The 17503-nt window shown below is 27.4% G+C and overlaps 1 protein-coding gene across 1 annotated transcript in view; it reads left to right on the forward strand.

Annotated features, from left to right (window-relative positions):
* Positions 1-16578: 16578 nt before the first annotated feature.
* The window catches only part of LOC107451012 (sarcalumenin-like), a 41812-nt gene continuing 40887 nt past the window's right edge, over positions 16579-17503 (forward strand). The window contains exon 1 of the mRNA XM_016066964.3: positions 16579-16775. Coding sequence (XP_015922450.2) covers positions 16706-16775 — 70 coding nt within the window. The 5' untranslated portion in view covers positions 16579-16705. The remainder of the gene's footprint in view (positions 16776-17503) is intronic.

The raw sequence follows: 17503 nt of genomic DNA on the forward strand, positions 1-17503 counted from the left end.
AAATGTTAAGAATATTTAAATTTTATAAATGATGATTTTCTTAGGTATTATTACACCCTACCCTGAGAAAAAAGAATGGTCAAAATTATCAGAATATGGTACAATTTACAGTGTTTCTGGTTCAATGGGAACTTCAAACAGCTTGGTAATTTCAAACGAAGCTCTTTGGTAATGGTTTTAGTAAAATTAACAATAAAATATGATTTTATAATATGTAATAAGATCTGGTAAATGTGGTCAAATTTGGTAATTTTACTGTGATGCCTTAGAGCATGGCATAAAAAACATTTATTCGGTAAATTTGCATTTCAGTTTTGCATTTTTTACCAAATGTGTGGCATTATAATTTTGAAAACCAGAATTTTTGGTAAACTGTTTCCATATGGACCAAAAAAAAATTACCAAATGAATGTATTAAATACCTTGTATTTTGGTTTTATTAAAGATTATTAATTAGAATAATAGTTCTTTTTACCAGAAATGTCATCACCTTACAGTACGGTAATTTTACCGAAATATATTTTTTTCTCCGTGTAAAACTTCATTCTTAAGTTTGTTTGATAATGAGATAATTTTCTTCATAAAATTATAATAATAGTAATAAATTTAAAATTTCAGTGTCATTCGATTTCTCCGATTGAATGACCCATTGATAAGATGTCTAGGGCGGCGACTGCCCCCAGAGCCCACTTCTCTGTACTCAACTGCAAGGTAGCATTCCTTGTCAGAATAATTTTTTTTTTATTAATGATCAAACTAGCGCTATTGGTTCTCGATCTCGCGTGTTTTGGATTGAATTTTGTTCACTTCTTTTTAATCAAGAATTCTAAAAAACATATTAGAAGTGTTGATTACAGAACACTCTGTATTCGTCTATATTATTGATAATACGGAAACAGTATCGAAACGTTATACGATATCGGATAAAACTGTCAAAGTAAAAATGCCGAGATAGTTCAGACAATAGAGAGCTAGTCTCCCAATGAGGTAACCCAGGTTCGAAACCCAGCGATTGCTGATTGATACGAATTGCTTACTAGACTCGCATCGACCACAGTGTTGACATAAATACTCTCAGTGGTTGGTGGATCATGGGTTGAAATCTCCTTGCCATCAGGCTAACCGTGAGAGGTTTTCGTGTTTTTCCTCTCCATGTGATGCAAATGCGGTTAGATCCATCAAAAAGTCCTTCACGAAGGCAAATTTCTCTCAATACTTGATCCAGGAGTTCTTTTGTCTTCCAGATTGGGTTCAAAATTTTAAGGCTACGTAACTGAACATTAGTAGTCGTAAACTCAAAAATTGGCTCGGCTGTTCAATTACTATTTTAAAATTATAAAATCAAAGTAAAAGCAATTCAGTGCTAAGCTAAAAAAGTTAAGGATCGGTTTAATAATTACTATTTCATTCTATGAAAAATAAATTTGATTAAAATGACCCTTTGTTAAGATTCATTTTCCTATTGTTTCTTATTCCTTTGTCTTTAGGTTCATTTAGTCTACTTAAATAGAATCTCTAATTTTTTTTTGCCTCATCCAAAATAACTTTTCCATTCGTGAAAGACGATAGGCAAATAGCATTTCCAACATTCTGTCACGACATTATAAAATTACTTAAAATTTTCCCACCTAATTATACAAAAAAGAAAAAATTAGGAAAAAAGTAGAAAAGACTTAAAAAAGAATTTTTTCAAGCAAAATTTATTTAATATTTCCAGCTAAACTCAATTTGTTTCAAACAAATCACTTGATTTTTAATGCAAAATATTTAATTCGTAATAAAACGCTTTACTTATAAAAATATTGAATTAATTTATAAATCAATTACTTTCTTAGCATATCAACTTTACAAAAACACAATATCAAATATATGCTTAATTTTTCGACCATCCGACAACGCCATAAATTTTCGTGATTAGTTGCCTGCTTCAGAAAGAACTAAGATCACGAAAACTTACGTGATTCATTCACATTGTGCGCAAAATAAAACTTTATATTTTGTATTCAACTTTTCAACCAAAAAATATGTATTGAAAGGCGTATTAATTTTTTCTTCCTTTAAAAAGAATCCATTGAGTCTTTTAAATGCATATTCGTACGAATGTAGGCCAAACTAGGTGATTAGCATTGGTAAAATAAGTAACAAAAAACCTGATCTTTCGGTCAGATAAATAAGCCCAATAATTTTATCCAATGTCCGATGGGATTAACTTGGGATACGTAATTCAAATTAAAAGCTGCAACTTTCTAGCTATTAATGGAAATAATGTGAGCTTTTAATTCTAGCCTTTAATTCTTATGAACTAAGTTTGTTACGCAAAAATATATTAAAAATAAAATTGCCCATCTGTTAATTTGTACAAATGTTTCATATAGTTTTGCATAAATCTTCTCTCCTTCATTTTTTAGAGGGAAATTTATTAATCACGAGTATTTCAATAATTGCTAACCTTTAGTTATTATTGTATATTTGTATTACTTAATTATTGTTGTATAGTAAAATTTAGTTGCTATTAGTACAATATTGTATAATACTTTAGGTATTATGATGTAAAAAGGTAAAGATATTAGGTTTTAAGATAAATTTTTAATTGAAGCTTGATTTTCACATTGCTTTAGTTAAATATTTTTCTTAAAACTGCAAATATGTTATCAGCATACAAATTAAGACAAAGAATCGTCCGGGTGGTTAAAGTCTCGCACACACCTATCGCTAGGAATCGTGTGCTTAGTAACCGTCGCTGAACTGCCCACCTAATTTAAAGTTTGCGACAACAAGTGTTCAACTCCGTAGCCTTGTAATTTTGAACCCAACCCAGAAGACAAGGGAACTCTTGGATTAAGTATTGGAAGAAAGTTTCCTTCTTGGAGAACATTTTGATGGAACTAATCCGCACTTGTGTTTCAAGAAGAGGAAAACCACGAAAGTCTCCCACGGTTAGCTTGGCAGCAAGGGGACTTGCTCATAATCCGTCTATGACTGAGGATATTTAACGTCAGCACTGTGGTCGGTGCGAGCCGGGTGCGAAATTCGTATCGATCAGCCATCAATGGGATTCGAACTCTGGGCACCTCGTTGGGTGGCGCACGCTCTGTCTTCTGAGCTACCACTGCTAAGATGGTAATGATGCTCATCGTAATGACCTTCAGCAAAATTAGTAGAGTTGACCAAAATTAAAGTAAAATTAATAGCATTATTTAATGCGTTCAGTTCTCCTTTATAAAAAATAAAAAGAAATTCATTTCCTTAAGTTGTAATGAACCAAACTTATCCTTAAGTGGTAATGAGAAGAAGAGTTAGAAAAGTTGACAGTTAAATTAAAAGGGAGCAGCTTATCAAAGCTTCCTAGCTTGGTTTAAGGGTTCACCCACTTTCTAATGGTAGTTACAGCATCAGCTTTACTGCCCTTGGTTCGATCTCAGCAACATCGTTCTAGTATTCTCTCTACAATGATGACAGCGAACACGCAACTCGCTCTCTTCTTAACAGATAGCACCTCGTTACACAGTTACTCCTTGATCCGGCAAATAACCACCGAGATTTTACAAACGTAATTTTAATTTACGGTCAGTGGTCATAAATTTTCGATAAAAGATTTACGTACAAACATATACCTTTATGGTCACGATAGCGTTAAGAGCATAAATTTATTTCTACATGCAGTAACTGCAACACTTTTTGTAGCTTACTGATCTTAATCTAGTGCAGTTTTTATAGTGGAGAACATATTGATGATCAAAACACATATATTTCGCTATGCAAATTAGCGTGATCAATTTCTAAATTGCCCATTGCAGTATTAAAAATCAATCACATTTCACCAAACATTATGTTTCGCATTACAAATTTATGAAATTAACTTATAAAGTTTGCCTTCTAAAGTTGTAAAAGTTGAAATTAATCATAATTTTCTCAATTTCGGCCATTTTTAGGCAACTTACAGCGTCACTTTTAAATATATTTCATCTTTCTAAAAATTGCTCTTGCAGAAGAAACTGATGATCAATAAGTTACAATTTGGCTGTGCAACTTTCAAAATATTATTACCTAAATTGTCTACAATCAACAAATCCATTAATTTTCAAAAATAAAATAAAAGAATGTTACTGTCAATTTGTGAAGGTTGAGTTAAAGTAGAATTTGCGTTACATTTAATGCGGTGCAATACATTCAATCTTCATCAGTCTCAATAGGAAATATGCGCAAAAATTTTTGTCAATGTTGCATCATGTGTATTCAATCTTCCATGAGAAAATATAATAAAAAGTTACTTTTTTAAAAATATTCCTTTAAATATATTTTATATTCCTTTAAATATATTTTATATTCCTACTAATCTTAATAAAACTTCTGATCTATGCGTCACATCATACTAAACTTTAACCTTTTTTGCATGATGATGGAAATTTCCATCGTAACACTTAGTAAACAAACAATTGTACTCAAAACAGGTGTACTGTAAATTAGCTGTTGCTGGCAACTTTTTTCACTACTTCTGCGTAATAGGGAGCGTAGCTTTGAAAAAAAAATCAAATGACGCAATCATTAATTGTCATTCCGCTGTTTGTTGTGGTTGAAAGAAAGGTATGATTTCCTAAGTTATTTTTTTTTTTTTGTAACAAATCGGAGATTTTTTTACTAATAAAAGCGAAAATGAGTGAAAAAACGTTTTTTTTATTTTATGTGTGTGTATGTTATTTTCTAGGTAGTTTTTATCGAATTACTGCATAAAGTTGCAAATTTAATTAAAAAACAGTATGATGGATATTTCCATCATACTGTTTTTAAATTATTTTTGATTATATATTTTAAGTGGGTTTTTTTAAATATTTTTCCTTTAATCTAGAGCATGAGTTAAATCACCCTGATTTATTTCACAATGAAAAATCATTCAAAGAAATGTTAAGCGGATTTCAATAAAATCTTATTTCTATAAAATTTTTTAACTCTTATATTTCATAAGTGTCTAAAAATAGTGTAATAAGCATTTTTTTTATATTCGTCATTAAAAAAATATTCTCAATGATGCATCTGTGCATTTTTTTTCTTTTAAATAACTAAATAACTGACATTTTTAAGTTTATTAGAAAGTTAAGATAATAAATTATAAATCAAAATATCGAGGGAGAACATCCCTTATTACAATTTATTTTATTGTTTTATTGATTATAGGTTTGTTAAAATATCACATAGCTGTCAATATGTACTGTCTTTGCGGAAGATTTTATAGGGTGGTAGTAAAATATTCATGAGGTATAATTTTCTATCTACTTCATTTTAAGCTAATTTATTTAATTTTGCAAGTATAACAGACAAACAAAAGAAACCTTATAATCATATATCAACAATTATTAATTTCTCATGGTTCGCAAAATAATTTTTTTAAACTTTAGAAACCATAATATATTCACTGAAACATACATTCAGCTGCTACTAACAAAGAAAACTTATGCTCAATGTTATGCGATTTGACAGCTATGAAGTCATCAATTGAATACAAATTTTTGAGACTAAATTGATCAAAGTTTAAAATGATTGAGATTTCTGAGCTTATGTTAATTAATCTTATTTTTAAGAATAATTTCACTAAGTTGACTATTTGTTTTCACTTTTAATCAGTTCTAATAAAAATAATGAATTAAGTAATTCAGTTAGTTGAAGATGTAGATAGAGGTGCAACGAGTTCATTAATTAGCGATTCTGATAAAATTATATAATTACTAAACTATCTAGGGAGTTATTTAGTGCTTTAGCCAATTTGATAGCTACTAACCTTTAAAGTAGAAATTTTATTAATTATATTTTTCATACTTTTTTCATTATTTTGTATTAATTTAGGTCAAAATAAGTACAAAATACTACATTTAGCACTTAAATTATGATTATGAAATACAGCATGAAACACCGATGTCTTTTTTCAGTGTCAAAGATAAAATATTCCAAGCATGGTTCACTTCCAAACAATAATTTTTAAACTTTTCACTTATTTGTAGTTATCTTGACCTAAGAGATACAGTTATTCATCATTAAAATTTCTATAATTTACAAAATCAATTATTGATAAATTTTTGAGTATAAATGAAAAAAAAAATCAAACTACTACTTTGGATTTTATATTTCAGTACAAATATAATTCCGATAATTATCAGAATTTTTTTAGTGACTTTTAAAATGTTTTTTATAATTAAAAATACCAAAATATAGTTTTGCTTGTAATTAGAGCGTCCGAAAAAAATGTATAAAAAGGACACTGCTGTCCCATTAGCGTCAAAAGATTAAGTACATTGGTTTCTGAATTAGTTAATTAGTTAGTTAAATAATTGGTAATTTAGTTACCTGTATTAAGTCCGTTTGATTTTGATAGTTAGTATTTTAATTTATAAGATCTAGCTGATAGTTGATTCTTTAATCAGCTATTTAATGTAGTGATTTAGAGCTTTGATTCAATCAGTAAATTTGTAATTTTAGTTCATTCATAATTTAATTAATTAGTTTGTGAATTTGTTATTAGAAAATAAAAGGATCAGCTAGTCATTGAGGAAGTTCGTTTTTAGTTTAACTATCTTTTAAGCAAATTAAGGCTAGTGATTACTTTCTTCTTTTCCGTGAGTGACGATTAAAAACTGTTTTAAATATATTTTTTTTCAAATTTTGGAACCACTAATAGAATAGGTCATAAAAAAAAAATCATAACTAAATAATTTCATTTGTCTAAAACTGTTTAAAAAACACACCAACGATACAAATATATTCTTCATTTACAAATTAAAACTTTAAAAAAGGGAATTAATTAAATCGTCCTGGTCTTTTTGACATATATGTTTAAAAGGCACATTTTTCAAAACTTAATTTCAAAAATAAAATTCTCCTTTACATGCCGTCCCTCTTGCTTTTCTTGGATGCTCAAGTTGTAGAAATCTTTGGAAAAGAGCATCAGGGAATGACAGCCAAAATTAAATTATCCACTCTAAAAAGAAAGCAGGAAGCGATTAAGGATTCGAGATATTGCCACAGACTGAACAATGAATCAACATTGACGATACGTGAACCTGTTGACTTCTGTCGTTTTCATCTTGTGTTATTAGGAGACGGGATGAATCACGAAAAAAGTAGCTGTTAATTTTTTATGATTTTTTTGGCTCGATTTCCATTCAGTAGCGAAGACCTTGCTTCTTCTCTTCCCTTGATAATGAAATAGACATGCCCCAATTGAATACGTCATTTGCGGGATGAAAGCCAGATTTGTTTTCCACTCGACTCCCATATGATACCTGTCCTTATTTGGCACCTGCCTTCCCTTACTTATAGTCACAAAGAATTTAATTTTGACCACAAGAACAACTGGTGTTTAAATTTTCAGGATTACCCTCTATGCTAATACAGCAAACCATATCGTCTATGGAAAACTACAAGAACTTAAAAATAGCAGCATAGATGAAACCTTTACCAAATTCATATGCGGGTGAAATGTGCATAACATAAACTTAAAACTAACCAAGCATAGCATGTTTTTGAAGCTAATTTGGTGAAAAATAGTAGAAACCACCCTTTAATTTATCATAAATAAAAAGAAGAGCTTAATTTCCTATTATAGGACATAACAGCTGATTTTCTAATCTAGTGGTCATTACAGTACGCTATGGTGCCAGTAACAGGCTCTCCATATATTTTCAGCTCATTTCTCTATGGATGGACAATGCAATCTATTCTATAAAACTGCATGTGATTATATGGCTTTGTGTGGTGGACGCAACATTAAATACATTTATATCTGGTCTTCACTCTCACTGGATTACAGAAATCCTCTCTTGTCTGTGTCCACAGATACCCACAACTAAATCGATCAATTGCTTTGTGCGAAGTATAAGCGTATATTATACTAGACTAAAAATAATAATGATGGCTTAAAATAAGACTGCAATTACGAATAAAAATAAGCGTTTCAAGCTACATTTATTTTAAGTATAAAAAGAAAGCTGAACTCTGTTCCCGCAATTTAATACCAAATTTAAAACTCCAAATGAATTTAAAAAAACATCAGCGTATGTAACAAAACGGTGTACCGCGAGGGAAAAAAACTCACCGAATACTTTAAATTTCGGGGTTATTTTTTCAAAATTTTGAAAGTTATTAGAAGGATTATTTTTTTTTAATAAACATTTAGTTCCGAGAGGTTTTTGGAGCCCAGAAAATATTGAAATGAAAAAGCATATGTCGTTAAACACTGTACTACAAAATGGGTATTTCTTCATTATATGCCATGAATACATTTGAGTTTTTATACCTAAAGTATACGTAACATGTATGTATTAGATAACGCGTACGTATGAACTTAAAAAATCCGTGGCATTACTATTTACGCAAATGAACACATTTCTTTAAAAAAAAAAAAAAAGGAAATTTTCGTCGCTTGTTTTTCTGTGGAAATACAACAAAAAAAGAGCAGTTCACAATTAATAACAAAAGGAAGTTTAATAACACCAAAATGTAACATTCTATGACGGTTGGAAATAAGTATTTACTATTATATTTTCATGGAAAAAAATATCAATGATGTATTAATCAACCATATGAGTCAACTTGAAAAATTTCAATCTGAATATTGTCAAGATTTTTAAAAAATTGTTGGTAATTAATAAAATATTTTCTGAACATTTTGTAGAATCCTGGAATAAGTTTTTTTTTTAAAAAATAAAACACGCAAAAAATTATTTAACTGTTAAAAAAAACCAAATGCACTCTGCTCAAGATCGCATTTCTTCCTAATGAAACTCAATGAATGAATATTTAGAGCATTAATAACATATAAAGAAGCGTATTGAGTTATTTGCAACAGGATTTTAGTATATCTTGATTCAAGATGCAAAATAATAATTTCTAAAAAACCTCGTTTTCAGAACTTAAAAAATTTTCAGAAAAAAGAACTATTAACAACAAGCATTTCTTTTTTTAATTTTGACGATATGAAATTTTGACTTCTTCATAAAATATCTTATATGGTTAACTGCAACATTAGAATGGTTGGTAAACCAGAAAAATAAAATTAATTTTTACCTCGCATTTTCCAATAAAAACAATTAGAATTTTTCATGATTTCTTTTTCATCTTTCTAATTTTCTTTATAACTTAAAAATTATAATAATATATATTATAATTTATAAATAATAAGAAATAATAAAATGATACGAAATAATATTGTTTATACTTCTAATGTGCGTAATCTTTTCTTCAACACTCTTCATTTTATAATAAAATGACTAACGCGTGACAAAATAATATTTTTTAATGAATATAGGCGAAATGAATAAAGCTATGTTTACATATACTATAGATCCCGAATTTAACCAATTTAAAAAGGTAAGTAAATAGTTTGAATGTACAAAGCCATTATTTAATAAGCGTCAAACAAATTTTAAGCTTTAATTTTTTAAAGTTCTGAGTATCTTTCAAAAAGAATTGGGAAAATAACTTTTGAAAAATAAAGAATTTGCTTCATCGTTAAAAAAAAAGAAAAACTATTGATGAAAACTAATAAATCTTTCTTTATCTTCTATTCTTCTATCTTTAAAACTGTAAAAAAATATATGCTTGTATCTGAATAAAGATCGTGAAAAAGACGTAGTTTCGTTTTTCGCCACTGAACCTCAAGTGATATTGAAGCTTTGAAACCTCGTTTTATCCATAATCAATTTTTCTTTTTCATTTTTTGAACCTTAAAACGATTCATCTTAAATACCAAAGATAATTCAGGAATTTTGTAATACTTCTTTTTTGATATTTTATTGAAATTTTTCATGGCAATTTTGAAAATTTTGTTTTCAATTTTGAGATATAAATGTTTTGAAAAGTTCTAAAACACTATGTAATTTTAAATTTAGAAATTTTTAAATGCTAATAGCAAAAGATAATTAATACAAATCAAATAATAGTTTTCAAAACAATAAAACATAATTTTTATAAAAATGTAAAAACTGTTATTATTAACTCATAATAATTTCAGATATATTAAGAACTCAAGACAATTTTTTAAAATTTTCAAATTTTTAAAAAAAAAATTTAATATCTCACAGAAGATTTAGGAGCATTATCTGTTTGTATCAATTTTTATTTGTTTATCAATTTGTAATCTCACTCAATGGTACAATAGAACAAAAAAATTAAAAACAGATGTCTTAATTAAAAAGTCTTAAAAAAATCCCAGTAGGAAATATTTTCATTAATATCTTAAGAAATATTTTAATTAATACTTTTTTAAAAACTATAAAAAAAAAGAAAAGTATCTTTGATAAATTTGCGTTTTTTAATTCTTTTTTATACGGAAAAATCTTTTAAACTCTCCGCAGTACTTTAAATTTAAAACTTTTTAGATTTGATGAAAATTCCCAGCTTGAATTCTGAAGGTCTAAGGTGATTTTAAGATTTAATTCGAACATCGAGTTAATATTTTCTGGTTCATTTTTGAATGTAGCATGTTTTCTGAGTGTTTCTTTTAATTTTTTGTCATGATGTCGGAAAAAAATTAATATCGTTTAGTAAAATATACCTCTACATGATATTTTCAAAAGTGTTTTACTTTTTATGTAATAAGTCTAGAAACTTAAAGAGTCTGTAGTTTCAAGGAGCAAACATAGAAACACGTCAAAGAACAAATATACTTCTTTAAATAACAGACTCGTGGTCCGCAATCCATAGTCTGAATAGAAAAACGTCTTAAAAATTATTATTAAATGCGTTGTCAAACAATTTTAAAAAGAAGTTAAATCTGTTATTACTCTTATTTCAGAAATCCAAGCTCAAAGCTCTTATAATGATCGTTTTAATGAATTTTTTCAAGGAATTATGTATCGTAAATTTATGTGGCAATAAATGTGTTCACACAAAGTGCGCTTAAAAAATTTATGTTAATTTAAAAATATCAAATTCCTGATTTTAAGTGCTTATGTTGAATTAAACTGTTAAGGCCATTAACAAAACAACTTCAGATTCATAAACTTTCACGAAGCATTCAAAAAAAGCATTCAAAATCATAATTGTTTATCGAATTACTTTCTAAAAAGAAGTTCGATATTTTAAATTTCATAACTTTATAAGTTATTAATTTTCATGGCACATAAAATATTTGGAATATAGAGTTACTGAGATTTCAAATTATATTTTTCTGTATAAAAGAGACCATAGTTTTGAAAAGATTTATAAAAAACGAAAAGTTATGAAAATTTTAAAAAATATCAAAATACTAAATGTGAGGTAATAAAAGTTTAAGAACAATAATTTTGAAGACCAACATTTCCGGTAAAATGTTACTATATGAACATAAAAATTACCAAATGAATAGTCTAAATAGCGCATATTTGGGTTTTATTAAGCAGAATTATATAGTTTTCCTTTTCTTGTTTTTTCTTTTTAACCAGAAACACGATTGCTCTTTAGAACGGTAATTTTACCACAATTCTTTTCTCAATTAGTTTCTCTATTAGTTTCCTAACTGAAACAAGTTCCTGATTTCTAAGATTTTTATGTCCCAGGTGCCTATAAGTCAAAATTTAAAAAAAAAAAAACATGAAGCAATAGAGAGAATAAAATGTCTTGAAAATCATGAATTTTATCATGAATATAGGTTTACGAAACCAAATCTGCTTCCATAACATAAAATATATGAAAAAAAGTTACAGATTAATTGTTATCTTTTACATCATACGGTATAGTTTCAGCCTCTATTGAATAGTTAAGTGATTAACTATTCAAAAGGTTGATATGAAAGGCGGCAAAAAACGCATCAACAAAAAATTTGAAGAAAAAAAATGAAAAACTCATGGTTTGTGACTTTTTTATGTTTTTCTTTTTTTTAATTCCAACTCTAAACAAGATTAACTATCGTTTTATGAACATTTAATCTGTATATCTCTAACTCTCGATTTAGATAAAACTAGACTTATTAAGATTAACTAACTCTAGATCAACTGCAGATTAAATTACACTAAGATGAACTAGACTAACAATTACTAATTATAGTAACTAATTATAGAATAAGCTAGAACTTGATAGTAGATTGTTGAATGCTAGAAAACTACAAAATTACAGATTCCAAAATAGAAAATTTTATTTTTCCATGCAATTATTACTAAGCTTTTACATTCCACCAGAGGTGGTTATCCCTTTCTTAATATGCTAAAAGAAAATAAAGCAAGTTTTTTTTTCCTCCTGCGAAATAACATTTTGGCGGAGGAGACATAGTCGCGCTGTCACACTTGATTTCCATAGTTATTTCGCTTCCCTGAACCTTGTATTTGTTAATTTAAAGACACAAATTGTTACTTAAATTTTTTAATACAAACTGATTTTATTTTCCCTTATGCATTTAAATCAAACGTATTTTACAGAATGATTTTTTTTTTGTTTACAGACATCTCTGTACAGTAAAATAACAATAATAAATTTATTTAATGCTAAAAAATTTATTAATGAGATTGTACTAGTAAAATATAATACTTTCCCTTTCAAAAAATTAACATTTTCCTTCATATTTAAGTTTTCAAGAATTTTTCAAGGCCCAGGGGACTATTCTTGACCAGCGGGTCATAGGCTAAATATAAAGCGTTTTCAACAACTTTCGAAGCACTTTTACCCCGTAATGAGTATTAAATAAGCCCAGTTGTTATAAGAACACAATTTTTAATAATATTTTGTATATTAATGCAAAGTATTGTGATATTAACTAAAAAATTGAAAAAAAAACTTCTGCATGATGCTCTTTATTATTATTTTTATTATTATTATTATTATTATTATTATTATTATTATTATCATCATCGTCATCATCATCATCATCATAATGCACCAAACACGTGGTTTGTGCTGTCAAAGAGGAAATTTAAAAGAAAAATAATAAAGCTGTTAAAAATTTAGTAGTGTGCTGAACTATAATATCGATCAAATTTAATATCAACTTTAATACAGAGCGAAGTTGAAACAGATGACCGCGCAAAATAAATCTTCTAAACTTGATTATACACTGTAAAAAATGTTGGTGTACAGGCAAACTAAATAAATTTTTAAATACAAAACTGTGGTTATCGTGCAAAAAGTTATATAAAATTGACAATATAACAGTTGTTTGAAAGAACTAGAGCGAATATATTAATAAAAATGTGCTAGTTTTTTTAAGCAAAATTTTTTGCAATGAAGCCATAAATTGATTCGAATAAGCATTAAAAAATTTTTGTCAGAAAGCAAACAAAAATTGAATAAATAAATGAAACTGTAGCAGTGGAACAGTAAGTAAAAAATATAACTACATGCACTGCAAAACACTTTAGTTTATCTCAACGCCAAAAATGGTGGCAACCGTACACCAAAATTTTTTACAGTGTACAATACTATTCTTCAGCTTGAACGAATGGTAGCCCGGTTCAATCTATCACTTTATTAAGTAGCAGCATTTTCAGGTAGTTGCATTCACGCATGGTACTGATCTGAAGGTTCTACATTGAACAGAGTCTTATAAAGTGCACTTAGTTGCGCTACAAAACAATCATTCAAATGAAATTAAAGAGCATTTTAGGAAAAGAATTGTTCAATATGCACTCGATTTTAGGATGGTTTATCGTTTAAATTTTCTGCAACTATAAGATATTAAATTGTATCCTGTTTCCGTTCAAATTGAACTATAGTAGCAAGCTTAAAGTGATTCTATTTACAATAATACTAACTTGATACTATGCTATGGCTGTAAAGTTGCATGACGTAATCGTTCAATGTTAAAACCTTCAAACAACGCAATTGTTAATAATTTGTAGAAATTTGAAACAAATAAGAACATCTTTAAGAATCCAAATAATTTTATTCCAAAACATTAATTTAAGTCAAAAAATGATATTTTAGAATCAATTAATATTGTAAAGATGGATTGTAAAAAACATCATAACCTCGTTGGAATATTTTTTTTCGTCACGCGAATTATTTTTAATTTCATTCTCATAAAATTCTGCTGAACTACAATATCGATACCTTGAACAATAATACCGTGCATATTGCAGGCATTATTGTTCATAGTATCAATTTTCCGCAACGTTATATAAAGCAGTTAAATTGAGAGTCTATTCAAACTCTGTGTTTCCATACAAGATGAACCACATTAATAAAATCTAGGATAATCTGGTTCACTTTGGCACTGTATTGAAGTTGCAACAAATTTGATCATTAAGGCGTTTGTGTTTCAAGTTACCGAAATTATTATTCAGTATTAAAACCATTTTTATAACAGTGTACTCATAAAATTAAATTTGAAATAAATAAATTTCGTTTCGAAAAAATGAGTGAGGTAATGGTACAACTTTTGAATCATCCCATAGACTAATCATAATTAATTTATAGAAATTTAAAATAAATTTTTGGCGTTGAGGTTCAAACATCTTTAAGAATCAAAATAATTTGATTCTAAAATAATTTAAAACCAAGAAGAATATTTCAGAAGGAAATAGTATTATAAAGATGAAGGGTAAAGAAAACGAACTCGTTTGAATATTTTTCTTGTTACACGAATTATTTTTAAATTCACTCTAAAAAAATCAGTTCAACAATGAACCACAATATCCATACCTTGAACTATAATACCTTGCATATTGTCTGCGACATTTTTAAGCAGTTAAATTGAGGGTCTGTACAAGTTCTGTGTTTTAGATCAGGATGAAGCACGGTATCATGTAATCAAAAAAAGAAAATCTGTTTCACTTTGGCACTGTATTAAAGTTGCATCATATTTGATCGATATAGCTTTTGCGCTTCAAGTTATGATTCAAAATTCAGCCAATTTTAATAACTTGCAAAATTTGAAATAAATAAATTAGGTTTCGAAAAAATCATTTCAATGAGATTATGAAGCATTTTTTGAATTATTCCACAGCCACTAGTCATAATTAATTAGTAGAAATTTAAAATAAAAAACAATATTAAAAACAAAATAACTTTATTCCAAAACCACTACATTCATTAATGAAATTTAATTTAGAATAACCACAAAATAAATTCTATTAAATTTTTCACCTGCTATGAAAATATGGTTCATTTAAATACGCTATTGAAGTTGCAGCAACCTTGAATCATATGGTTCATGATACCGATATCATGATTCAACGTTTATTCAACTTTTAGGAGAATGAATTTAATAATTTATGTTATTCCAATAGGGACATGATGCATATTTAAAGGCATCCCTTAGGCATTACTCAGTATTAGCTTGACTAAATATACTCAAGATCATTACGAATTAATGACAAATTGACATTGTGTGATAGTTGATGTTACCAATGATTCAAAGTTGAGAAAGTTTATGAGATTATAATTAAAAATAATTTATTTTACAGCAATTAGGTTATGATGAATATTTAAAATTGGCAGAATCATTATTAATTTTTTGAAAGTTGAAATAACTAGCAATATATTTAAGAATTCATATGTAGTTACTCTAAAGCATCAATTGAAATGAATGAAATATACCTAAGATCATTATGAATTAAAAATTCACGACTGGTTCTAAGTTGAACCAATTTCTATGATAGTGTAATAAAAAAATAATATTTTTATTCGAATGAGGTTATTATGCAAATGGTGCTGAACCGATATTTATGAGAGCGTAATTAAAAATAATTTGCATTACTCCAATGAGGTTATATTGCTCATTTAAAATTGCCACAATCATTATTATTTTTAATAATTTGAAGTAAACAACAATATATTTGAGAATTCCTACAATCATTCTAAAAACATCAATGGTGTGAGATGATTGATGGTACCGATGATTCAAAGTTAAACAGATGTTTTTAGAGCATAATTAAAAATAATTTGCTTTACAGTAATGAGGTTATGATGCATATTTAAAATTGTCACAGCCATTATTAATTTTTAGAAATATGGAGTAAATAACAATATATTTAAGAATCCATTTAAGCATTCTAAAATAGCAATTTAAATCAATTAATTATATTCAAGATTTTCAACCAATTTCTTTAGTATAATTAAAAATATTATCCCTTATTACAATGAGGTTATGATGCATACTTAAAATTGTCACAGGCATTATTAATTTCTAGGATTTTGAAGTAACATAATATTTAAGAATCCATTTTAAGCAACAATATACTTAATATTGGTTAAGTATCAACCTATTTAAGAATCCATTTAATTCTTCTAAAACATTATCTTAAATTAATAAAATAAACTCAATATCATTACGAGTTAATTAAAAATTGGCACGATGTGATGATTCCTTTAACCGATGATTCAAAATAGAATCGATTTTTATGAGAGTGCAAATAAAAATAATTTATTTTATTTCAATGAGATTATGATACATATTTACAATCATCACATCGTCAATCATCAATCAAAATCATCATTCACCAATATTTCGCAATGAATAGATATATATTTTAGGCATCAAATATTTTGATTCTGAAACATCAATTTAAATTAATGTTAAATATTTAAGAATAAAATAGTATTCTAAAGATGGAGGATGGCATCCCACGCCAAAGCAGAGAAGCACGCTAATGTTCGCTCTCCTCCAAAAATCTTTGCCCGTGATATAAAAAACTACTCTCTAAAAGCGTGGTTGTTGCAACTTGTGAAAAGTGGGACACTAGAGAAATAAGTAGTGATGGCAGTCTCTTACTTTTAGTCCCCTTTTGAAGGCGATTCTTTGGGGAAGATGATGCCCCTCAAATGGAGTATCATCCTGTTCCTGGGTGGAATAACATTTCTCGGATTGCCAACAACAGGTAACATTACATCCATCCTATTATATTTCATATTTTATTCAAATTAATTTTGCAAATATTAGAAAATAATTTTTTCAAGGTGCCCTTGAGGTATTTATATTTTAGCATTGGTATTCGCATTGTTGCATTCTTTGAATTTATAATTTAATTAAAATAATTTAAAACTATGGATTTTAATTATGGATTTAAAACTATATTTTTTTAATATGTTTCGAGCTTCCAGACTAAAGGCACTCGTGACATTTATGTCTTTGACTTTAATTCATAAAAATAATTTTGTGAATTGTTTTATTAATTACGGGAAAGAAACAAAGAAAAAAAAAGCTGACCAAAAACTTGTGGGAATAAAAAAAAACGACATAAATACAATTAGCGTGAAATATTTTACAATTATTACCTACATTTTACCTTTAATATAATAACATTTAGAATAATTGGTTTCAAATGCCTTTTTTGAAACGAAAATTATCTTCATAAAATATAAATTTTATTAATTTATGTCATTCACAGAATATTTAAATTTATTCCACCTTGATTTACAACAAAATTTTCCACACAAATATTTCAAAATATAAAACTTTTTATGTAAATATCTTTCCTTTTTTTTAAATTAATTTATTATAACTATTATTAATTTAAATTAAATTTGTAGACCAATTATTATGTATCACAGTAAAGCATATATAAAATAATCAAAGAGGCTCAAAACATACATATATATATATATA

Source organism: Parasteatoda tepidariorum, chromosome X1, assembly GCF_043381705.1.
Source record: "Parasteatoda tepidariorum isolate YZ-2023 chromosome X1, CAS_Ptep_4.0, whole genome shotgun sequence".
Classification (NCBI taxonomy): Eukaryota; Metazoa; Arthropoda; class Arachnida; order Araneae; family Theridiidae; genus Parasteatoda; species Parasteatoda tepidariorum.